This window comes from Passer domesticus, chromosome 5, assembly GCF_036417665.1.
Source record: "Passer domesticus isolate bPasDom1 chromosome 5, bPasDom1.hap1, whole genome shotgun sequence".
In the NCBI taxonomy this organism is placed as follows: Eukaryota; Metazoa; Chordata; class Aves; order Passeriformes; family Passeridae; genus Passer; species Passer domesticus.
In genome coordinates this window covers 39,577,893-39,598,638 of record NC_087478.1, presented here as the reverse complement: position 1 = coordinate 39,598,638, position 20,746 = coordinate 39,577,893, and the positions used below count along the sequence as shown (strand labels likewise).

Genomic DNA, 20,746 nt, shown 5'->3' with positions numbered 1-20,746 from the left:
CAGCTGCATATTATTGTATAATACACTTTTAAAAAAGAATACTGGTGTGTAGTACTGATCCACAGTATGAAACTTTCTGAGTTACAGAGATACCTGCAATTCTTATCTTAACATTACATTATTGAAACTCATTAAGATAGTTTCCTAGACACAAAAATAATTACAATAATTTTTACTTTGGTAGAAAACAGAGATTCTTCAAAAGTGAAACTTAAAAAAACCAAGCAACACAGCCAACTATACTATGCCTATTCTTGAAAGTCACTGTGTAAATAAAAGAACTTAACATACCATTCTTCTGATATTTTCTCTTCTTTTTCTGACATAAATAAAAACTCCTTTTTTTCATTCCAGTTAGAAAGCTGTGACTTTGTTTCCTTCCCTGACCTGGAAAGAAAGTATGAGAGCAGTACTGAAAGGTAAGTAAATAAGAAAGGGTCTGGGGTTATACTATTTTGCAGCCTTTGTTATTCTGAAACTTGTTTGTGCCTTTTAAAGGCACTTTTGAAGCTTGGAAATGATACCAAAAAAATCCATTTTAATACTCCACGAAGGTTTTATCTTGGAGAGTAATAAAAGTCTGCTATCAATTTGAAATGTTTACATTTCAATTACTTGAAGCATATTTCAGTCCTTTCACAGAATGCAGCTGTTTAAGAAATCCCTTTTAATCTTTATCTAGTCTTCAAGATCTCTATTTCAACATCTATTTCATAACATATATGAAAAAATAGAAGTTTTATGATTTATAGTCACATCTAAATAAATAAAATTACACATATATATTATTATATTCCTAATTATAGTAGTCAATGAAAAATAACAACAAAATTTAATAAATTTTTAGAAAGTAAATATATTTTAACTCCAGTAATATCACATTGACCAAAAGCAGCAAAAGCATCAGAAAATAGCTTCTTCTTCTCCTTCTTATTTTTGTCAAAATGAACTAAATACAGTTCAAACCAATATAATTTAACTTACCTGCTATGAAAATGGATTTTTTCTGCTGAGTATGAATGTGGTCTGTTAGCATACTGCCAAACTTCTTGTGGTGCTAATGGCAAACTATTTGAATGTCCACTGGAATCTGAAGGCCTAGAAAACTTCTAAGAGAATGAAAAGGAATGCAGCTGATTGTCCCCATAAGTTTGAGTTTAAAGTATGCAGGAAAATCTGCACCAGGGTTTGCAGAGTTTATCACTATAACTAAAAGGATTCTTAATGGTGATATGCTCATTACTGACCTTATTTTCAACTAACTGAATAGGACAAAAAGGGGACTTTAGTTACACTTAACATCCCCAAATATAATAATTTGTACATTTATAAGATTCTTTTCTCTTAATTGTAGGAAACAAAACATTAGTAATACTATGCTTGTAATACAAATACAAAGCCCTACAAAAACCAAAAGCCAAAACTTCAAAGTTTATCTAGCAGACATTACAGTTCGATGACCTTTAGCTGTTCTGAAAACATTCAGCTGTTGTCATATAATGCAGATCTTAGTATTTTTAAAGTAGTTTGTCAACTAGTAATTTTTACTCCATTGCCAAATGTGCAGATGAAGCACATCATCTTTTTTTTCTGCTACTGTGAAGTAAAGTGTTGAAATAAATCCAAAATAAAGAAAAAATAAGCAAATGAAAGAAAATCAAAAAGAAAAATTGCATCTGGAGATGAGGAGGAAGTCTGAGACTTCTAAAAGTAATTGTATTTTTAAGTCACTAAATTGTCATATTAATCACCTCAGAATAGCATATCCTTAAAGAATGAATAAAGACTGAAGAGTAAGTTGTTTCTGTGACATGTTACCTTTGGCCAATGCAGCTGGTTTGAGAGCAGGAGTGTTTTTGAAGGGAAACGGGTGGAATCTAGAGTTAGCCATTCCTTCTCTAATGCGGCCTGCATGAATGAGCAAAGTCAAATAGTGCACTGATAAAATCAGTTTAGTTTTGATAACTCTTGCAAAGTCTCTTTTAAATTGTCTTACATACTTTTCCAAGCTGTACATCAGAACTGCCACCTGTAGAGCAATCAGACTCAAAGCACCTTTGGAGATGCTGAGCTGTACTGTTTTATTTTAAACAAATCAGATCAACAGCATTTGTAGGTTGTAGAGGTCCTTTTTGGGTGTTGGTTTTGTATAAGATGCAACCTCTCTTTCTCAAATTCCTGTAATTTTATTCCAAGATTGTTAGTAAACCCAAGGTATTATAAAAGACTGACAAAGTTTGAAAAATACAGACCTAAGATACTTAAAGGCATAAGGAATATGAAGTGCTTTGTGTGCTGTTTTTGAATGAGTATTTTATGTCCAGATGTAGGTTCCTGATTCTGTCAAATTTGTTTTTGTTGAACAGAATTGGTGAGTAATTTTCATTGAAATTTGGGGTTAAAAAGTAAGTTCTATATAATGCGATATGCTTCAATTATGTAGTTTTATTTCTGATGTAATGGATTAAATGGGGAACTAAAATAATAGTTGGAATGAAGAAGGGTGACAGAATTAATTGCTAACTGGTATTCTTAGCACTTTAAGGTAGAATTCAGTTTTCTTTCATAAAAACAAGCTCTAGGCATTGTTTCAAACCCAACCTCTATATTACTTGCTTTTCTTATAGGTCCTTGATGTTTTTTACCATGTCTTTTCAACTTATTCTGATAAATGAGAGAATCAAATCATTCCCACAAAGTAAGTAAATACCACTGAAGAATTTGGCTTGACTTACAGGGCTCAGTCATTCAGGTTCTTCTTACTTCAACAGCAAAGAGCCTGGGGTTCATTCTTTTGAAAATGTCTGCTTATGAAACTGGACTATCTTTCTCCCATTCACAAAATATCTCATGTTGTACTGATTTCTGACCTGAGAAAGGATGCTAAGTTTGGATACCTTACTGTACAGTTTGTGGAAACAGGACTTTGTACAGCTTTAGATTGGTAAACAAGATCTTCCAAGGCCTTTGAAATTCTGAGAGACAAAAGAACCATATTCCAGGTATTTTGAAAGGTTACTTCAGGTACTGGTCAGGTGATTTGGTGGCTCTAAGACCACTCTTTCTGCTTCCATTCTGACCAAGCTTTGAAAAATAATGTTTGATTTTATTTTCATGTCTTAAAAGGGATGAATTCCTACATCTGATGGACTCCCTGCTTCTGGAATTCCTTATTATTTGATTACAGTATATTTTGGGCTTCATTCCTTTTTCTGGAAAAATTCTATGCCCTCATTATTAACAGATAACCACTCTTCCTCTCCTCAACATTTCAATTCATGATAAATACATAACATTATCCATTTTATTCTACCTCCTCTCTTGGGAAGTTGTGTATGTTAAGAAATCTATGTAAATAAACTGCAGAGGCATGTAAAAAATAAAATGTATCACATTCTTTAATAGTTAGCTACAACCCACTAATTTATCTTTCCTCATTGATGTGATTACTGTTATGCTGATCACCACTGAGTGGTTGACTCACCTAATTGTCATTAAAAAAAATTCATTCCAGAAAGTAGACCGTAGTAAATCAAATCCCAAAGGTGATAAATTAAATATGTGACATTGGTAGTATTTGAACATAGAAGACTGACAAGTTCATATCTCAGCAGAGACAAAGCTACAATAATTCCAGCAGATTGGTCAAAAAGAAAAATTATGAAAAGGTACAACATCTGATTGAAAATTTCTGGTGAAAATAAATGTTATTCCTCCTTGTACTCTTTAAATTTACTTCTCAATTGCACTAAGCAAATCCTATTTTGAATCTTTCAGATGAGAATTTTTCACTTGTTTTTCATGACTGGGCCTACAATCCAGTCAACAGTGCTGGTATATACAGGTATATAAAAATAGCAAATTTTGGAAATTTTTCTTCCTCCTCTATTTGCAAAAGAATCAGTACAGGTGGGAGAGAGGTAGATTTCCACTTCTTGCACAATTTAAATGTCAATCAACTTAATCCGTGTGTACAGTGATGTGTCCATTATTTACCGGAGTACTTAAAGGTCTTCCAGTAGGAGTGAATATTATCCAAGCTCTAATATCAAATTTCAGGCCAAGCCTCCATGCTGGCTAGTTGATTTTTTACTTCTCTGATGAAACAGTTTGTAAAAGAAAAAAAAAACCCAACAAAAAAACCCCAAAACCAAACAAGCAAACAAACAAAAAACTAAACCAAACCAAAAATCCCAATGAGAAATAACACTCCAAAGATGTAGCCAATTTTTTGGGAACAAGAATCACTTAGAAGTACATTGACTGAATCCTTTTGTGCTATAGTTGTACTATAACCCAATTAAACTCTTAATATTTATATTGAAACTTGTCTCTAATATTTTCCTAGCCCAGTGTTTGCCATTTATTAATTTAGTACTACTAGTGGTTTTATTTCTTTTGTAGGCTAAAATGTAATTCAGTGTCCTAAGTGTTGAAAAGAAACATCAGTAAAAAGATAAAAGTATGAATCAAAGGTATAAATATGCACAACAATAAAAAAAAGACAGCTTATTTACCATTAAGTACATATTTTACTTCTATAAATGCACAGCATATAATGAAAATATACCACACTGATGTTTGCTTTGTCCACAAAAATAAACACTATTGATTTTCAAACATTCCCTTCCACTATGTTTTGCCTGGACATTTTCACAACACTAAGCTCAAGAAACATCTGCCCACACTTTCCCTATAAACAGTCCTAATGAAAAGTTTATGACAGATTTACCAACACCTAAGGCTTAAAACTAGATCTCTTTGTACAGATATTGTTCACTAAGATTAAAAAACAATAACCTGAGAGGAATTACAAAGCAAATAAAATGACAATTTTTGACTGTATGGTCTATACTAACAGCTATAGGTGTGTTATACTTGTATTTAATAATACCTGAATACTCAGGTATAAAATGTGGCTTTACACATATGTGTAAATCACACACAGTTTATTTAACACATATTAGTTCACCTGAAGATATCTTATATGCTTTTGTATCCTCCATGCTTTATTTCCAGTGTTTATTTCAAAAAGGTCTGTATTAATTACTTTAAGTTTCAGGTTTCACAAACACACAAAACATACATAGAGCTTTCTATTTGTTTTTGTTGCACCTTTTTTTTTTTGTTAACCCATTTGAAACAAATTTTTAAATTTTTAAACACAATCTTATTATCCATGACACCACTCTTCAGGAAGAAGGACATGTGAATCTATTTGGTGTCAGGATTTTCTTTCTGAATTTTAATAATGAAACATTAATAATATTAGCTATTTCCATTTATCCATCTGGATAAAGAATTTTTTATCCTGATTCACAATGCATTTTTTTATCCTTTGAGACACTACTATTACAGAGTTCCTCCTTTGATTTTGTAGCTCATTACCAAACTCTGGAGGTCTAGGGATTTTTTTTTTCCATGGCATATTATATATAGCCTTCTTCATTTTGTTCTTCCTTCATTTTTTCAGTATTTACTCAATTGCTTCCTTTGCAAAATGCAATGACTATTTATATCAAGCATTGAACTTCTGTAGTCTCAGAAGCAGAATTCAATCCTACAATAAGCAAAATGAGTGAGAATGGTTCTGCTAACTTTAATTGGGTCTCAGTGAGCTGCCCAAAAGTTGTTTTAGTGCAAATGTTATTTACAAAATCTAATCCAAGGCATATTTTATATGCTCTGGATTACATTCTGGAGCTAAGTAATCTTTTATAATATATCATGACTCTACATGTAATTAGGGCTGTTCTGAGTACTATTTACACCATGAACAAAAAATAGTGCTCAGGACAGTGTCAAACTTACACTCAGGCTTTGAAGCGCTTCTACAAGCGCTTTGGACTAACTGTCCAAACTGTGAATAATGCCATCACATATTGCCTTTCATCTCTCTGAGATCAAGGAGGATCACAAGAGCATAATAGAAACCAAACCAATTCCTGAAACTGCACTATGGCTTGAAGCAGTGGAAGCAGAAAGGCATTAACAATACAGGTTGAAAAGAAAGGCCAGCGTTTGACATCTAACAACTCTGTTCTAGTCAGAGCAAATATCCATCTACATCAGTACTCTGCTTCCAGAAGAGTTCAGCAGCAGTTGCTTACGGAAAGAATGAAAAAAGCTGGACGCAATGAGGACAATCCTTCCTGCAGTACATTCTTTTAGACCTTGGAGACTGGTGGTTTTAAATCTTTCTGCTAAAAACTAGGCAAATATTCCTCACCCTAAAACAGTCACGTAATTTCTAATAACAAATGTAACTGTCTGGTCAGTATGTTTGCCATGTTACCTCCATGTCAACCTAGAAAGAATGCAAATCATGTATATGCCTCATAGAATGTAACTGTTGAAGTGGTGTAGAGTAACTTCAAAAGGACATCATGTTGGACACCACGGGACATGAAGCTATCCCAGGTTTCCAAGTGTGGCGGACCTCAGAACCACCACCTAAGAAAACAGTGAAACTGTCTTTGAAAATCAGAGAAAACTATTTATATTTCTTTATATATATAACTCTTTATATTTCTTTCCTTTCTTCTTTCATCTCCTTATTGACTCATTCACTGTTTTCACGACAGTGAAGGTTTAGTCAGAAAAAAATTATTGACATTTATGTAGTGCATTTAATTATATGGTATTTTAAGATAAAAACAAGTAAATTACACAACAATATAGACAAGCAGAAGAAAGCTAACATCCACAACATATCATGAACTAAGAGTAATGACTGGCTCCTGATCATTATAACCTAACAAGAAGAATGGCGAGAGAAAAAAGAAAAAGAATCTGCTACCATAAACAGTATTTCCACATTAGAATTTCATAGAAATAGTGTGCACCACCCAGTGCTTTGAAAAAAGATTCACTCTTCTTTCCAGTTCATCTGCCTGGTTTTATCCAGTATGTTTTTCTGTACTTCTGCTGCCCTCTGTGAGGTAGGCCATTAGCATCATCCTTAGGAGTAATGACCCTTTTTTCAACCAGATGATACAAAATATCTGTCCTCTCCATACTCAAATTTGTTTTCAATAAGACTACAATGTAATTCGAGTAAACAAATAAATGAATCAGAACAAATCTTTCCATTAAGTCTTCTCTATAGAATACAAATTTGAATAAAGTTCTTCAGGCTGGTGATGTTCCTAATTTCTAGTTTTCAGTGGGTATATTTGAATAGTGCAGTTAAAGTATAGTTCACTGAAAGACAATAAAAAAGGTAAAAGCAAAGACAAATGAAAGGCAAAACTTTCAACATCCTTCTGTGACTATTTTAAATAAGCTTACAAAAATTATTTTGGGGCAATACATTCTACATGAAGAACTACTTTTCCTGATGTTAAACATCCTCTAGGTTAAATACTTGCTTAGAGTGGGAGGGGGAGTGGTGAAGCCGAGGGATCTTATGCTGAAGGTTAACCCTCTAGATACTCACAGCCAGCCCACTGAACTGTCTTTCATCTGGCAGAAAGCTGTAACTTTCTCTCTTGGTTCCTGGCAAACATATTTCACTTTGTAGGATATTTCATTTAAATATCACGCTAGTCCAGGAAAACATATTTCATTTCTTTTTAAACTAAAATTATTTCTGCCAAGGCATGAGTATTTGCTGGTAAATTCTTCTCAAATCCTAAAAAAGTTTTAACAAATTTCTTAAGAAATCATGAATTTTTAGCTTGTATAGCTGAAACAGAAGAACCAGACCATTTTTCTATGCTCTTTTGTATATTGTTGATAGACTGTGATTGAAAACTTCCTTTGAAATTAAAGATCTGAATATATTTGTGTATTTAGCCTTTTCTTTCATCCAGTCCTTTGAGGAATCAGATTACTCTATGGACTAGTTTTTCTGTGAAACTCAAGTTCATGTGTAAAGCTTAGCTCAATGTTAGGAAGTTGAACATCAGTTCAGATCCAGGCTTTGTAAATAACTTCCAAAGCTAAGAAAACGTCAGATACAAACATTCTCATCTGAATCTTCTATTAGCTGCAATATTATTCTACTTGCAGTACTACAAAAATTCAGTCTAAACTCTAATGTTTTAAATCTACATGTAAATGCATTTAACAGTATTCTAAAAAATTACAGAATCTTTTTAATTAGATAGCTTAGAGGATACACATTTTACAGAAAATATATATCTGAACTTCAAGCAGTAGGAAAAACATTCCTTTTCTCCGAGTTTGTCTTCCAGTATTTTTCACATATTTTATGTGCTGAAGATAAATAGGTTAGCACCCTAATAAAAGTTATTTTAACCTTTGGCAATGCTTCTTTTTCAACCCTGTTTTTATATTAGACAATATATATAATTAGAAAAGAAATCTGGGTACAGCTGCATTCTTATTGCTGCTAAAACCAAACAAAGTTTCAAGCCAAAAAAAAGTAGTGAGTACCACATGAATTCCAGAGAAACACTGCAACAATTAATTGACCTCAAGAGATTTTATAGACTTACAAAAACTGGTTAATTATTAGAGTACATTCTTGTAGGAAAATGAGAAGACAAGGAGAGTTGTCAATTTCTAAGAAGGATACATTGATTATTGATGATTATGAAAAATCCCATTCTTTTAACAAAAACATTCAAGAAAATTTTATTGTATAATTTTTAATAAGCTTGGAAAACTAGCCATTCTCTAAAATTCTATATATATACTTACATTTAATACATCTACCAATGTGTTAATGCAAATGCAAATAAAATGAGAAGAGTTTATTGTGGAAAAGTAAATGAACAATGAAAATTTCAAGAACCACAGAAGTTTTCATCCAAATAAAAGGTTGAATGCCTACATACATAATCAATGGTCCAAAAATATGAATCTTATTGCAGTTCATGTCAGTCACTTAGACCTAGGTGACCTAAACTTTTCTAAAAATGCATTTTTATCTTACTCCTGACAGTGGTCAAAGGAAGCTCTGTGTCCTTTTTTGAATATAGGTATAAAAAATACAGATAGGTAAATGGCAACCTCAGCTTCAGAGGTTAGACATGGTTCAAGTAAGCATCAGAAATGTATACCTTGAAAAATCTTTTGAGATATAAACCTCTATCCATCTCAATAAACATCAAGCTCCTGGAACCTTCAATCCACTCCTCAAAATGGGTGTAAGACCCCAGATATTGTTTATCCCATTAAAACAACAGGAATCTTCAGGACTTCCCCTCTCTGACTCTGGCACATGACACAAATTTTTGCTGCTATGTCTCTATAAACCTTTTCTGAAGTTTTTCTACTTCCATGAAAACAAAGAAACAGAACTTCAAGGGGCAATGAGCTAAAAACTTAAAAAAAACAAAACGGCCAAGGAACCCCTCAACCCTACCCCTTAAATACTGTGCATTCAAAGAATTTTGAAGGAACATAATCCAAAATGTTTTATCTAGTTTAGATAATGAATACTAAAACACAATAGAAAAGAAAGCTGCGCTTCAGCTTGCAGTTTTGTCTAAAGAAGGGAAGTCATGCAGAAGCACAGGGTAATAAAAAATGGACTAGTCACAAGTTTATAGTCATTTAACCTTTAACATGTTTCAAAGTTCAGGTCACATGAAAGATTAGATTCAATTTCAAGACAACTTTTCCTTTTTGCTTAAAAGTCCCTATTTCAGAAACAAGAACAAAAAAAGGTTTTGGGAAGCTAAAAGAGCAAAGAAGGGCTAAGTTAAAAAAAAAAGTTTCTTGGAATTTATGTTAACCAACATCTAATTACACTACAAAATCCTTGATTCTAAAGAGGTGCATCTAAATCATCTCTCAGCTTCACTTATACTGTCCTCCTTATATGCCCCTAGCACAGTCTTTTCTATTTGAAACAAATTATCCACAAGTGAATCTGCAAGTTGAAATTTGTTCATTCATGTCTGTATTCTCAACATCTCAAATCTTTTGGGACATGTAATGATACTCTTTGGAAAGAAGCTGATTCTTTGGGATGTTTTCCTGGTTTATGAAATGATCAAGAGCTACTCCTATATCTATAAAAAAAAAAGAGAAAAAGTATTTTTCATGCAAAAAAAGTACTAGAGTGAGTAGTAGGACAGTATTTAGCATTCAGGATTCTTTTGCCCACTCTATTCAAGGACAAACTAAAGATAAATAGCTTTTAGCTAAATTAAGACTGTATTATAGCATATGAGGTGTTTGGGATTTTTCACCATTCTTTGCTTACACTGTTAGAAACTAAACCATTACATGGAAAGTCCATTATGACTACACATCCTTTTCTGTGAAGCTGCTTCCTAGAAAGTCAGACCCTAGCCAACAGTATTGCCCATATATTGGACTTTGCACTTGCTCTTGTTGAACATTATGAGGCTCTGGTCAGCCTGTCTATCTAGCCTGTGCAGGCAGCTCTAAAGAACACCCTGATCCTCCAGCATGCCAACCACTGCCCTCAATACAGTGGCATCTGCAGACTTGAGATTGCATTCTGTTCCATCAGACAGGTAGTTGATTAAATTTTTTACTGTTTTGGTCCCCCTACCATCCATGATGGACTCCATTAATTACTGTCTACCAGTAATTATGACTGTGTAATTTTGCACCACGAAGTGCAACTATTTAAGCCTGGGAGTGCAGTCAATTTTCCAATGACCTTATTGTCTACTTTTCCAGCCCATATCTCAATAAATTTTGGGAATAAGACTCTGGGAGAGAGTCAACAGCCTTGCTAAAATAAAGGTGTGAAATATGCACTGCACTCCCCTTATTCATAATGCCAGTCACCTTGTGACAGAAAACAATGAAGGTGACGAGTCCTTGGTAAACCCATGCTAGATTCTCACAATCACTTTCTTTATGGGTTTAGAAACGTCTTCTGAATGTATTTACTGAAGCACTCCCATAAAGTAAGATAATGGTGATGGCTTCTAGTTCCCTGGATCGTCCTCTTCAATTTTCTGAAGATGGGTGCAATGTCTGCCCTTTTCCAGTAACCAGTAACATCCCCAGTTGCTGTGATCTTTCAAAGATGATAGAGAATATCCTCAAAATGATACCAGGCATCTTGTTCAACCCCCTTAGATGTATCCTATCTGCTCCCTTGGACTTGCATGTGTTCAGGGAAGTTAAGATGTGCTGCAATTGGATGACATCTGCTTTCTTCTCAACCCAAAGTATTTCAAGCTCCAGGCAATGAGACATGCAGAGATTCAAGTGTAGAGGATCACAGAAGCTGACACCTCACATTCCTCCACATGAACTGCAATTTAACTCAATAACAATATTCACTGAATCAATGGCTTTTCACGGAACACAGACAAATCAAATGGGTTAGCTCCTGAAATTTGTAAATAGGGACTAATAAAAATTATTTTTCAATGGAAATCAATGTATGTGGACATGCTAAATATCAGGTAATTAACTAGATATTTCAAATACAACCTATACCTATATCAAAACATCAGTTTCGACATTACACAAAAATTAAAGAATTTAGGGGAAATATATTCAGTGATTAGAGATCCTTAGCTCAGCTTTCAAGAGAATCCAGAGGTAGATGTACTCATTGAGAAGAACTTATGACTGTGTTATTGATTCCACTTATAATGATGCATTTGGCTTAGAACAATTTTCCTTTGAGGCTACAGTAGGGAGTAGAAACTTTGAAGAACTAAAGCTTATTTTTTTCACTTACCTACCTTTTCCCATTGCTTGCCTTGCTTATTCAATTTTGATGCTTAACTTTGTCTTTACAGATGTAAGTCTAGGAATTACAATTAGTGACATTGCTACCCTTTAGTAGGCCATAGAAGCTAAATGTAATTTAGAAAAATACTACACCATTTGCTATATATAGGTTCCAAATTATATCTGTAGGACCATGCATCACTAGTAGTCTTTCCTTTGGGAAGTATTTGCTTGAATCTGGCTATTCAAGCAAGAAGTGGATAGAGAAAAGTGATGAAGATAGGTTTTATTTAAAAATTAACAGTGTTTCAGGCAGTAGGAAGAACCAAGATCTCATGGTGGAAGGCCAGAAAGCAACCAGAGCACATTCTGCATGAGCTGTGAAGCTGGAATGTTAGCAACAGCCTTTAGTAGCTGGGGTTGTGTTTGTTTTTTCAGATACTGACTGCAACAATCTGCTCCTAGGCCCAGACTGTCTGAGACAACTAGAAAATGAGATGAGCAGCACTGCTGAAAAAGGTGGAAGTTCGATGCATCTGCAGATGCCACAGACTGTGAATAGCCTGCAACCTACTAACACATCAGCCAAAGCAACAGGAACATAGCAAGAGATTATTGACAAACACTCATGGAAAAAAGACTGATCATCCAATATATTGCTTAGGAGAGAGTTTTTTCCTCTTTATAAAAAGAAGGGTATGGTTCTAATGAGGTTTTCAACAGACACTTTTCTGCTTTTATACAGCACTGTAACTTTACATGAAATTTGATGAAAAAAGGATCATAGTCTTTGCAGCATACAATACAGAAAAGTTGGATGCTGATCTGACAGTCATAAGCAGTTACCGGAGCTAGACATACATAAGAGTGTCAAGATACAACAAATGTTATGGTGGGCCCTCTAATCCATGGGCTACACTTATTTCCTGGCCCTAGCCAGAAAACAGCTATCACTGTCCCAAGCTCACAATCGTGAGCTCCCAGTCTGAGACAAACCACATTATGAAGGATTATCAGAAAAGCAAACAAAACACATCATATGGGTCTAGTTTGGACATGTGATAAGAAAATTAAAGATGGGAGACATGAGGAAAGTTTTTTTTCTAATTACTGTTTACTTATTAAGAGTTAGCACACATGAGCTAGTTCTTATTCTTCCCACCCCTCAGAAAACAAAAAATGAGAAGAAAGAAAAATAAAACTGCTACCGACCTGCTGTGAAAGGCAAGAAAAGATTAGGAATGGCTATGTGTCTGAGTGTGGATATACAAAAAAAAAAGAGAAGGAAACTCCTGAACAATAATTTCAAAAGCTGTCAAAAAGCCTGGAATTCAAAAAATCTACATAATCAAGCTCAGAAAAAGAACAACACTTTCTCAGGGCAAAAGTGCTATCTCCTTTGATGAGCAAAGCAGTAATGGATTTCTTTTTAACTTGGTTGCAACTTACAAAGCGACTATTTTTGAAAAAGTATGACTAAAATAATTTAAATTAAAAATGAAGTTTTAAAAATAGAGTACTTACTCTGTGTGCCATGTAATCATCAATATTGATATTTCTCGTGATGAGAATGTGTCCATATGTTTGTTCAGTGTAGAAAATGTTAATTTATTCAGTGGTCATTGCTCAGGGTAAAGAACTGTCTGAAAACTCATCACATTTAATTTATTCAGCTTTCTGACACCTTGGCAAGTTTAGATATTTTGCATTTGGCTCGTATCATATTTACATCAAGAAAACAACAATATTTAGATGATACAGAAGTAAGAGCTGTGTCAAGCAAATGTGCTGTCAGATTTCATCCACCAGAGGTAAAGTGAGCTCTGCCTTGTAGATCATTTGCTACAAGGATGGCCTGCTGATGAAAGGTTGCCTTAAGATCAGCCTTCTGGAGCATGTAGGCTGGAATTCTCCAAAGTCCACATAAAAGACGTGAAGATATCACTAAATACCAAGCTCATACTTTGTAAAACATCTGCTGGCCAGATCATTCATGTCATCTGGGATAGCCTGTTTGACATAGAGCAATCAAACAGACACAAAACACTACTGCCATCAATTGCCTCTGAATGGCTTTGGCAATGTATGGGAGTTGATATGAATACAAGAAGGCTCAAGCAATGGTTCAGGTGAAATAACCACTATTCACACAATTGTTAGAAAGATAAAACCCTTTCCTCTACCCAATCACATGCAATACATATTTCCTGTGATAAGGTGTTTAACTTGTAGTAAAAATTTACTATTGTTCAATGGGCATAAATCAAGATCTTTGTCAAAGACTAGGGTTTCCCCCAAGCTGTTTCACAGCCTCACCTTCCATGGAACACTGGGTACACTGAGTTTATAAGGAAGATATTAAACTTTTTTTTTTTTGTGAAGACTGATGCCTAATGACTTATTGCACTGTGATATTTACCAATGTTTTAGAAAGGTGCTTGCACCGTAGTGATTTCGTAGAATGTTTGATAACACCAAATAAAACCATAATGACTGAAACCTACATAACACTATAAGAAAAACCTAAACCACCACAACACAAAATAGTGAACTATTCAAAAAGCTTTTAGACAAAATTTAAGACATTTGTATCAGTTTCCAATAAGGAAAGGTTTTTCTGCCCTTCTCTCTCATTTCACTCACCCTATACAACACTGAAATCTGCAGTACAAAATGGTATCCAAATATTTTTCTCTTCCTTCAAACCCTAGCATATGGGATCTCTTAGCCCAGCAATATGTACTCCTCCCCACACACTTGTTTGAGACACAACAGATAGCCACTGATACCATGTGTCATTCCTTGGCTCTGCTTCAGCAGTTTGCTATAAAACACTGAGACCAGAAAGGAAGGAATAGGAAGTATAGACTGTTCCAAGTTTCTGCTCCTTGTTTCTCCAGAAGTAGGAAGTCCATATGATTTGGTATCACCCAGCTGCAGAGAATGAAACAACTGCAGACACATGGAAACAGACAGCCTAGTACTGAGTAACTAGTCTGGGCTAGGCAGAGATGATGCCTATACTACATGCCTAGTATAGTTATGCCACACAATTCTAAAATCAATTTTCAGCACAGACAACATATACATTTGGAAAAAAAAAAAGAAAAGAAAAAGATAAATATCACAGGGTATAATTCATTAATGTTGAACATTGAAATATTCACTCCAAAAAAAGATATATCCTTCAAAGACATATACACTGTAAATTTATCATATACACTGCTCTGTAGAAAACAGATGTTGTTATATTTTTCATCACAAGAAGCTAAGGGCTTGAGTAACTTATTTGACATCAGTCCACAGTTCAGCCTTTGAGCCTGCTGTGCAAATTAAAATGTCAGCTTGTGGTTCACCTGTCGTCATCTCAATGTAAACACTTCCTAAGAATTTCTCCCTAAATCTGTGTTTTATTTCATTACTAATAAACTCAATAATAATTTGGGGAAAAAAAAAATAAACAAATTTGTGGCAACAGCAGAGGGTGATACAGTACAAATCACTCTGAAATCAGCTGGGCTTCTTTCTCTTGCCTTCTCCATCCCTTCCTTTTCTCCCTGGCCTCAGGAACACCTGCCCAAATGCAATTGTCTTGTTGACAGAAAGATAGAATTGTCTGTATAGTTTTCAGTAAAGCAATTAAAAAACCCCAAAACCAAACATAACAGGGCTATTTGGGCCAGACAGAGAGAAACAAGAATGGCTCAACTGAATTACTGTGTGTAAAATTCTGGCCTACTGGCTGAGTAATTCAAAACAGGATATTTTCCTTCCGTAATATACGAACAGATACTTCCTTCCTGTGTGAAGAAATAAAACCTTCAATGTTCTGCTTTTTATTATTTTAGAAAGAAGCCAGGGATCAGAGAACATCAACTAATGAAACCGTTTTGTATATGTATTTCAAATTAAAATAAAAAAATCCTAAAATTTAAGCCAGATCTCTATGTTTACACACACACGTTTCCTGTCTACCAAATGGAACTTCTGCCTCAAACCTTTTGCATGCTCTTAAATAAAGCAGCAATTCTGAAAATATTTGCTAAAAAGGAGAAAAAAAATACCCTAAGTCATCAACTCATTGGCAATAATTTCATAGAAAGCCCAGCTATTTTCTATGGGGAGGAGTTGGTAAAAGAAGCCTGGTATCAGATGACCAAAGACTGATCAACTGTAAACTGCACTGCACCAACCAACAGCATACTTGGTTTCATAACTCCATGATCGAGACAAACATCTAATTATAAATGGGACCTAGTCCTGCCACTAGCCGGGCTACTGCATCAATCTCCTCTGCAACATTACAATGGAATATTGATAAATGGCTCTTGCGAAGACACAGCACCTGAATAAGCACATTCAGAGACAAGGGTTCATGAAAAAAATTTTAGTTATATCCTCTTAGGTCTCAAAAGGCCACATTGCTGTTAGTTTTCTTTGCTTTACCTGAAACCATTAAAAAAAAAAGGCAACCAATGAATGTGATCAATTAGAGACAGCAGTTCTCCAGACTAGTACATAGGTGACTCATCAACAGTTCCTTACTAAATAATATGAATACTATGTCTAGAACTTCCCATATAGATTGTCTTTTGAGGCTATAAATAAAATACTTCTTTAAAAATTATTTTTCTAGTTTAGTGAATGGCAATATTGATCCCATAGATATTTTTTATTTTTTACCTAAGTATAGCTAAATTCAGTTTTGAATGTTATGCTATTCCTCAAATTCCTCTGGAGCCCACTTTTATTTTTTAGAATGGAAACTTCTCATCCAATTTCAATCCTTCTGAAACTGAAAGAGTATTTCTAACTCTATATAACTTGTAAAAATAACTAGTAATAATTTCTGGTAATTTGGTATAACAGAGCTTCTAAGTGTGAGGTTTGTTTTAATTTTTTCTGATTTAACCATATGTCTCTTCATAATTTATTACTGTATTTAAACCTCTGATCTTTTTAGCACACTACACATAAGATAATAAGCCTGCTTCACCTTTTGCTTTGGGGACATGCTCTTTTTACTGGAATATAGCTGACATTCAGTGTTGCAGTTATTTTCTAAATTGATCTCATTCTATCATGAAAATGAACAAAATACACATTAAAATATAGCTGAAATTATAATTTGTTACTGAAGTACTAAAAAGATAAGCATTTTGGAACAAAGGAAACTGTTTCCTTATTCTCATTTGATTGCCTTTCAGCTGTAAAAAATATAAGGCATTCTACAGTGGGTCTGACATTAATAGCAGAGTCAGTACCAGAGCATCTCAAAGAGCAGGAAGCAGTTAGTCCAAGACAAATAAATTTAAATCAGCTATAAATAAGAAATGCTTCTTTATTTCTGGACATCCAATGTGTTAATTCCAGCCTTGGTAGTGCTTTCCATTTTTTTATTTCCAACACCTACATGAATGCTTAAGAATAGTGAAGACTTTATACTAATTACTGTGCTTACTTCAGAAAACGTGAAAGCATCCACATTAATTTCTTCATATTCATCTTCCAATTCATCACTTTTAACATCTGCAAGAGCACTGGCCAGTTTCTTTCGCAAAAGAAAACCCTTCCAAGATGCCTAAACAAAAAATTTAAAGCATGTTATGCACAGCCATAGATCAAACCCAAACCCAGATTCTCTATGTTATCCCATTAGGAAGATAAAACATCTTGGGCCTTTGTTTAATAGCTCAATGATCTGTTTTTTGAACTTTATGTGACATTTAAAACTACAAGACAAATTAAATGCCAGCATCTGTCTAAAGCTTAGAGTACTCAAGAGGCTCTCCCCAAGTAAGCAGAAAGGAATCCTGCAACTCCCTCAACTACAAACCTGGGTCAACCAATTAATTATATGGCAATTCCTTCAGGGACTATTAAAAGCTGAAAGGAAACCCTACACAAGAAAAACCTGAGTGCCAACAGTCAAATTAAGAGAAAAAAAATACAGATGTACTAAATGTCCTATGGTTTACAAGTAGCAATTCTCATTGCTACACATGAGACATCTCATGTAATTGACCTAGGTCAGTTACTCTCTCTTAACTGTCTAAGATCTTTAATATATAAAATATTATCATATTACCAATAAATAAAATATTGAAATATCACTTAAATAAAATATTACCAGCAAGCATAATCATCTCTAAGAAAAAAAAACACATCAGGAATTAAAGTGCTAGAAAACTAGGAAGGGTGTTAGGACCACATGCCAAGCATAGAACCATGTCCAGCAAAAACACTTCAGAGATCAGAATGAGATAGATTAAGAATTAAGAAAACTGTATACAAGATGGCAACTTCCCCCCAAATCAGTATGTGACATCATTTGAATTCAAGATGCCCCAAGTGTTTAAAAGACCATGCAAAATATTCTCACTGTCACAAAAGAAGTGTTGTTGTACACCTTTAATGGCTCTAGCTAATGACGGCACTAAAATAAGAAGGGTAAATCCCCTAATCTGGTTTAACATTTAGATTATTAATTTTTAGAAAAAGTCTAACCCCATAAATTACTGAAAATGTTACTATTTTACACACATATTTCCTGATAATTATAAAATTATTGAAAGTTTTAGAACTCCTTTCTTATAATTTCATTGTTGTTATTTTTCTACAGACCTTTATAAGCATTTAGGTAAAATGTCCTGATATTACTGAGTGATCAAATGACAAATATATTTCATTCAACAAAGGCAATTATCTTTTACAGATTCAAAGGAGAAAAGCAATGCTAATTATATATGCAGAAAGCTAAATTGTGAGGTAGCTGCTAACAGAGATCTATGAAAGCACCAGGTCAGTGTTCAGTCATGATCAAAGAGAAAAATTACATGCAGTAGTTTTTAAGAAACAAAATAAAAACTTTCTTACTGTACAAATTCATTCTGTATCTGCCTATGGAATTCAGTTCTTGTTGCTTCTTTAAAAAGATTGTAACAGATCATGGCAAAGGTTCAGACAGGAGCAAAAAAATAAAGAGAATTACAGAGAAATGTGCAAAGAGACTAAACAGACTAAAATTTTATTTACAAAAGGTGGATATAAGGATGCACGTATGACAGATCTAAGAATCTGTAATATGCACAGAAGATAAATAATAGATCACTTTTATTTTCACACTCTCTTTGGAATTACTATGTTTGAAACAAATGAAAGGAAGCACATGCTAATCATTATATAGATTTGTCAAATGCACCACTATAATATATAGTAGAGGTCAGATACATAAGCAAGTTCAAAAATGGATTAAGTAAGTTTATGGAAATCAATTGTTAATATGCTAGCTATACATTATACTCCAATAACAAATTTTTGCTTCTAAATCACTTTGTCACTTTTGAAATTTGTATATAAGACTTTATGGAATGTTTCCAAGTTAGCTTGAAATATGAAATCGACGGAGTTGACTTGTTTCAAAATGTAGGAAATAACCCCATGAACCTTGTCAACTTGGCAAGCAAATACTGGTTACCAAGCTAAACAGAGTCAAGGTGTGGACTTCAACCCTTGCCTGTCATAACCCATTCAGTTTAACCGTTATTAGCTCAGTATCTACCATAGGACACCTAGGCCATGGTCTGTTCCCAAGGACAACACAGATAAAGCAATCCTGGGTTTTGGAGATGGGAAGAGAAGGAAAGAAATGGATTGGTAGGATAGAAGAGACAGGAAGATTATTTAGTCATATAGATAACAGACACAACACAAGTTACACAGCATCCATCAGTTTCATAGCATACACAGGCCCCAGTAAGAACATGGGCACAGTATCTCTTAAGCATATTAACATTACATCAAATAAAAATAATTCCTGTAAATACTTGGTGAAAAAAGGGAAAATATTTTTCTATAAAGGGAAAATATGTTTCTATAAAGCTTTTCATAAAGAAGCATCTGTTTTAGAAACACCAAGGGTATGCTGCTTAAATAAAACAAAATGTTTAATTATAAAACTTAATAAGATAATAAGGAAAAACAGATAGAAGATGACATTTACACAAATCTAGAAAGACTTCTTTTTGTTATTAAACTTACAAAATAAGAAAATACCACAAACCAACCTGGATTACTGTGGCAGCTTCATGTTTCTGTCTCAAAGCTTCTGCAAACTGATGATTCTCTGTTTTATTGCAGTCATTTTTCCTCTGAGCATGGTGCTGCCGCCAAAAGGACTGGATTGAGGATGGTTCCATATGTAGTCTCGAGGAGAAATGAATGCATTTATGATTCACATAGCCTCACCAATACAACTGGATTATCATATCTGCCAAACTTCAACCATAAAACATAGCACTGTTCTTTGAGACAAATGAAAAGTGCTACTAAACAAGAAATTACAATCCAGATGTGATATATATGTTCACTGGAGGATATTCACATCACAGAACTTCTGAATCCAGTTATCTAAGAACTAATCTCCACTGAGCTCTATTCCATGAATAATCACAGTAGAGGAAGAGTCCTCATGAATAATCACAGTAGAGGAAGAGTCCTCAAAGGAAGGATTAGGAGCAAAAGTGGTGTAACAATGACTGAATAAACACCTGGAGGGGTCTCTTTATTTCCACTGACCATACCAAAGAAAAAAAAAAAAGAAAAGCGAAAACAAAAGAAACCCCCCCAAAACCCAAAAAAACCCCAAAATAAAACCAAACCCAAAGCCCCCCAAACCAAATTAAAAAAAAAAAACCAAACAAAAAACAAACCAAACCAACCAAACAAATAATAAAAAAAAAAAACCACAGAAAACAAACACCAAGCATGAAAGAGGGATAAATACTGAAAACTGAATGAGACAGGTATTTTCAATGGAGCAGACAGGAAAAACAGAGAAAGTGCAATTTCATCTTCTGCCTGCTTTTATCTATTAAGACTTCTGACCACCGGTTATTTGCGTAAATTTTCTAATTTGCTCATTTTTAACAAGAACTAAGTACAGACTATTTAGACCTGTTCAGTGATTCCAATTTCTAAATATATGTTCAACTAATTCATACTGATGGAGAAAAAGTATAATGTCAGCTCTGCATTATGACTTTATATCTTTACTATCTTGGAAATGTTTTCTTAAAATACTCATTTCAATTGGATAGTGTATTAA

General features: G+C 34.1%; 1 protein-coding gene and 1 long non-coding RNA gene across 15 annotated transcripts in view; one reads left to right on the top strand and one right to left on the bottom strand.

Annotated features, from left to right (window-relative positions):
- The window catches only part of LRRIQ1 (leucine rich repeats and IQ motif containing 1), a 111,048-nt gene that overhangs the window by 55,756 nt on the left and 34,546 nt on the right, over positions 1-20,746 (bottom strand). For 9 of the 13 annotated variants that reach the window (XR_010362159.1, XM_064419642.1, XM_064419640.1 and 6 more), the window contains exons 17-21: positions 19,707-19,845; positions 17,102-17,221; positions 1,819-1,908; positions 985-1,109; positions 292-387 (exon numbers count right to left, since the gene is read on the bottom strand). Coding sequence is in view for 11 of the 13 variants with exons in the window: in XM_064419642.1 (XP_064275712.1) it covers positions 292-387; positions 985-1,109; positions 1,819-1,908; positions 17,102-17,221; positions 19,707-19,845 (570 nt within the window). In the remaining 2 variants the exon portion in view is untranslated. Of the gene's footprint in view, positions 1-291; positions 388-984; positions 1,110-1,818; positions 1,909-2,000; positions 2,179-2,215; positions 7,634-17,101; positions 17,222-19,706; positions 19,846-20,746 lie in introns of those variants that run through there. The other 4 variants (XM_064419641.1, XM_064419645.1, XR_010362160.1 and 1 more) reach the window with 3 other exon arrangements.
- LOC135300309 (uncharacterized) lies at positions 10,262-18,469 on the top strand. 2 transcript variants are annotated; one of them, XR_010362162.1, is made up of 3 exons: positions 10,262-10,457; positions 12,079-12,159; positions 18,356-18,469. It is a non-coding gene; the product is annotated as an uncharacterized LOC135300309 (long non-coding RNA). The 2 variants fall into 2 exon arrangements; XR_010362161.1 differs by lacking the exon at positions 18,356-18,469 and having other exon boundaries at positions 12,079-12,292.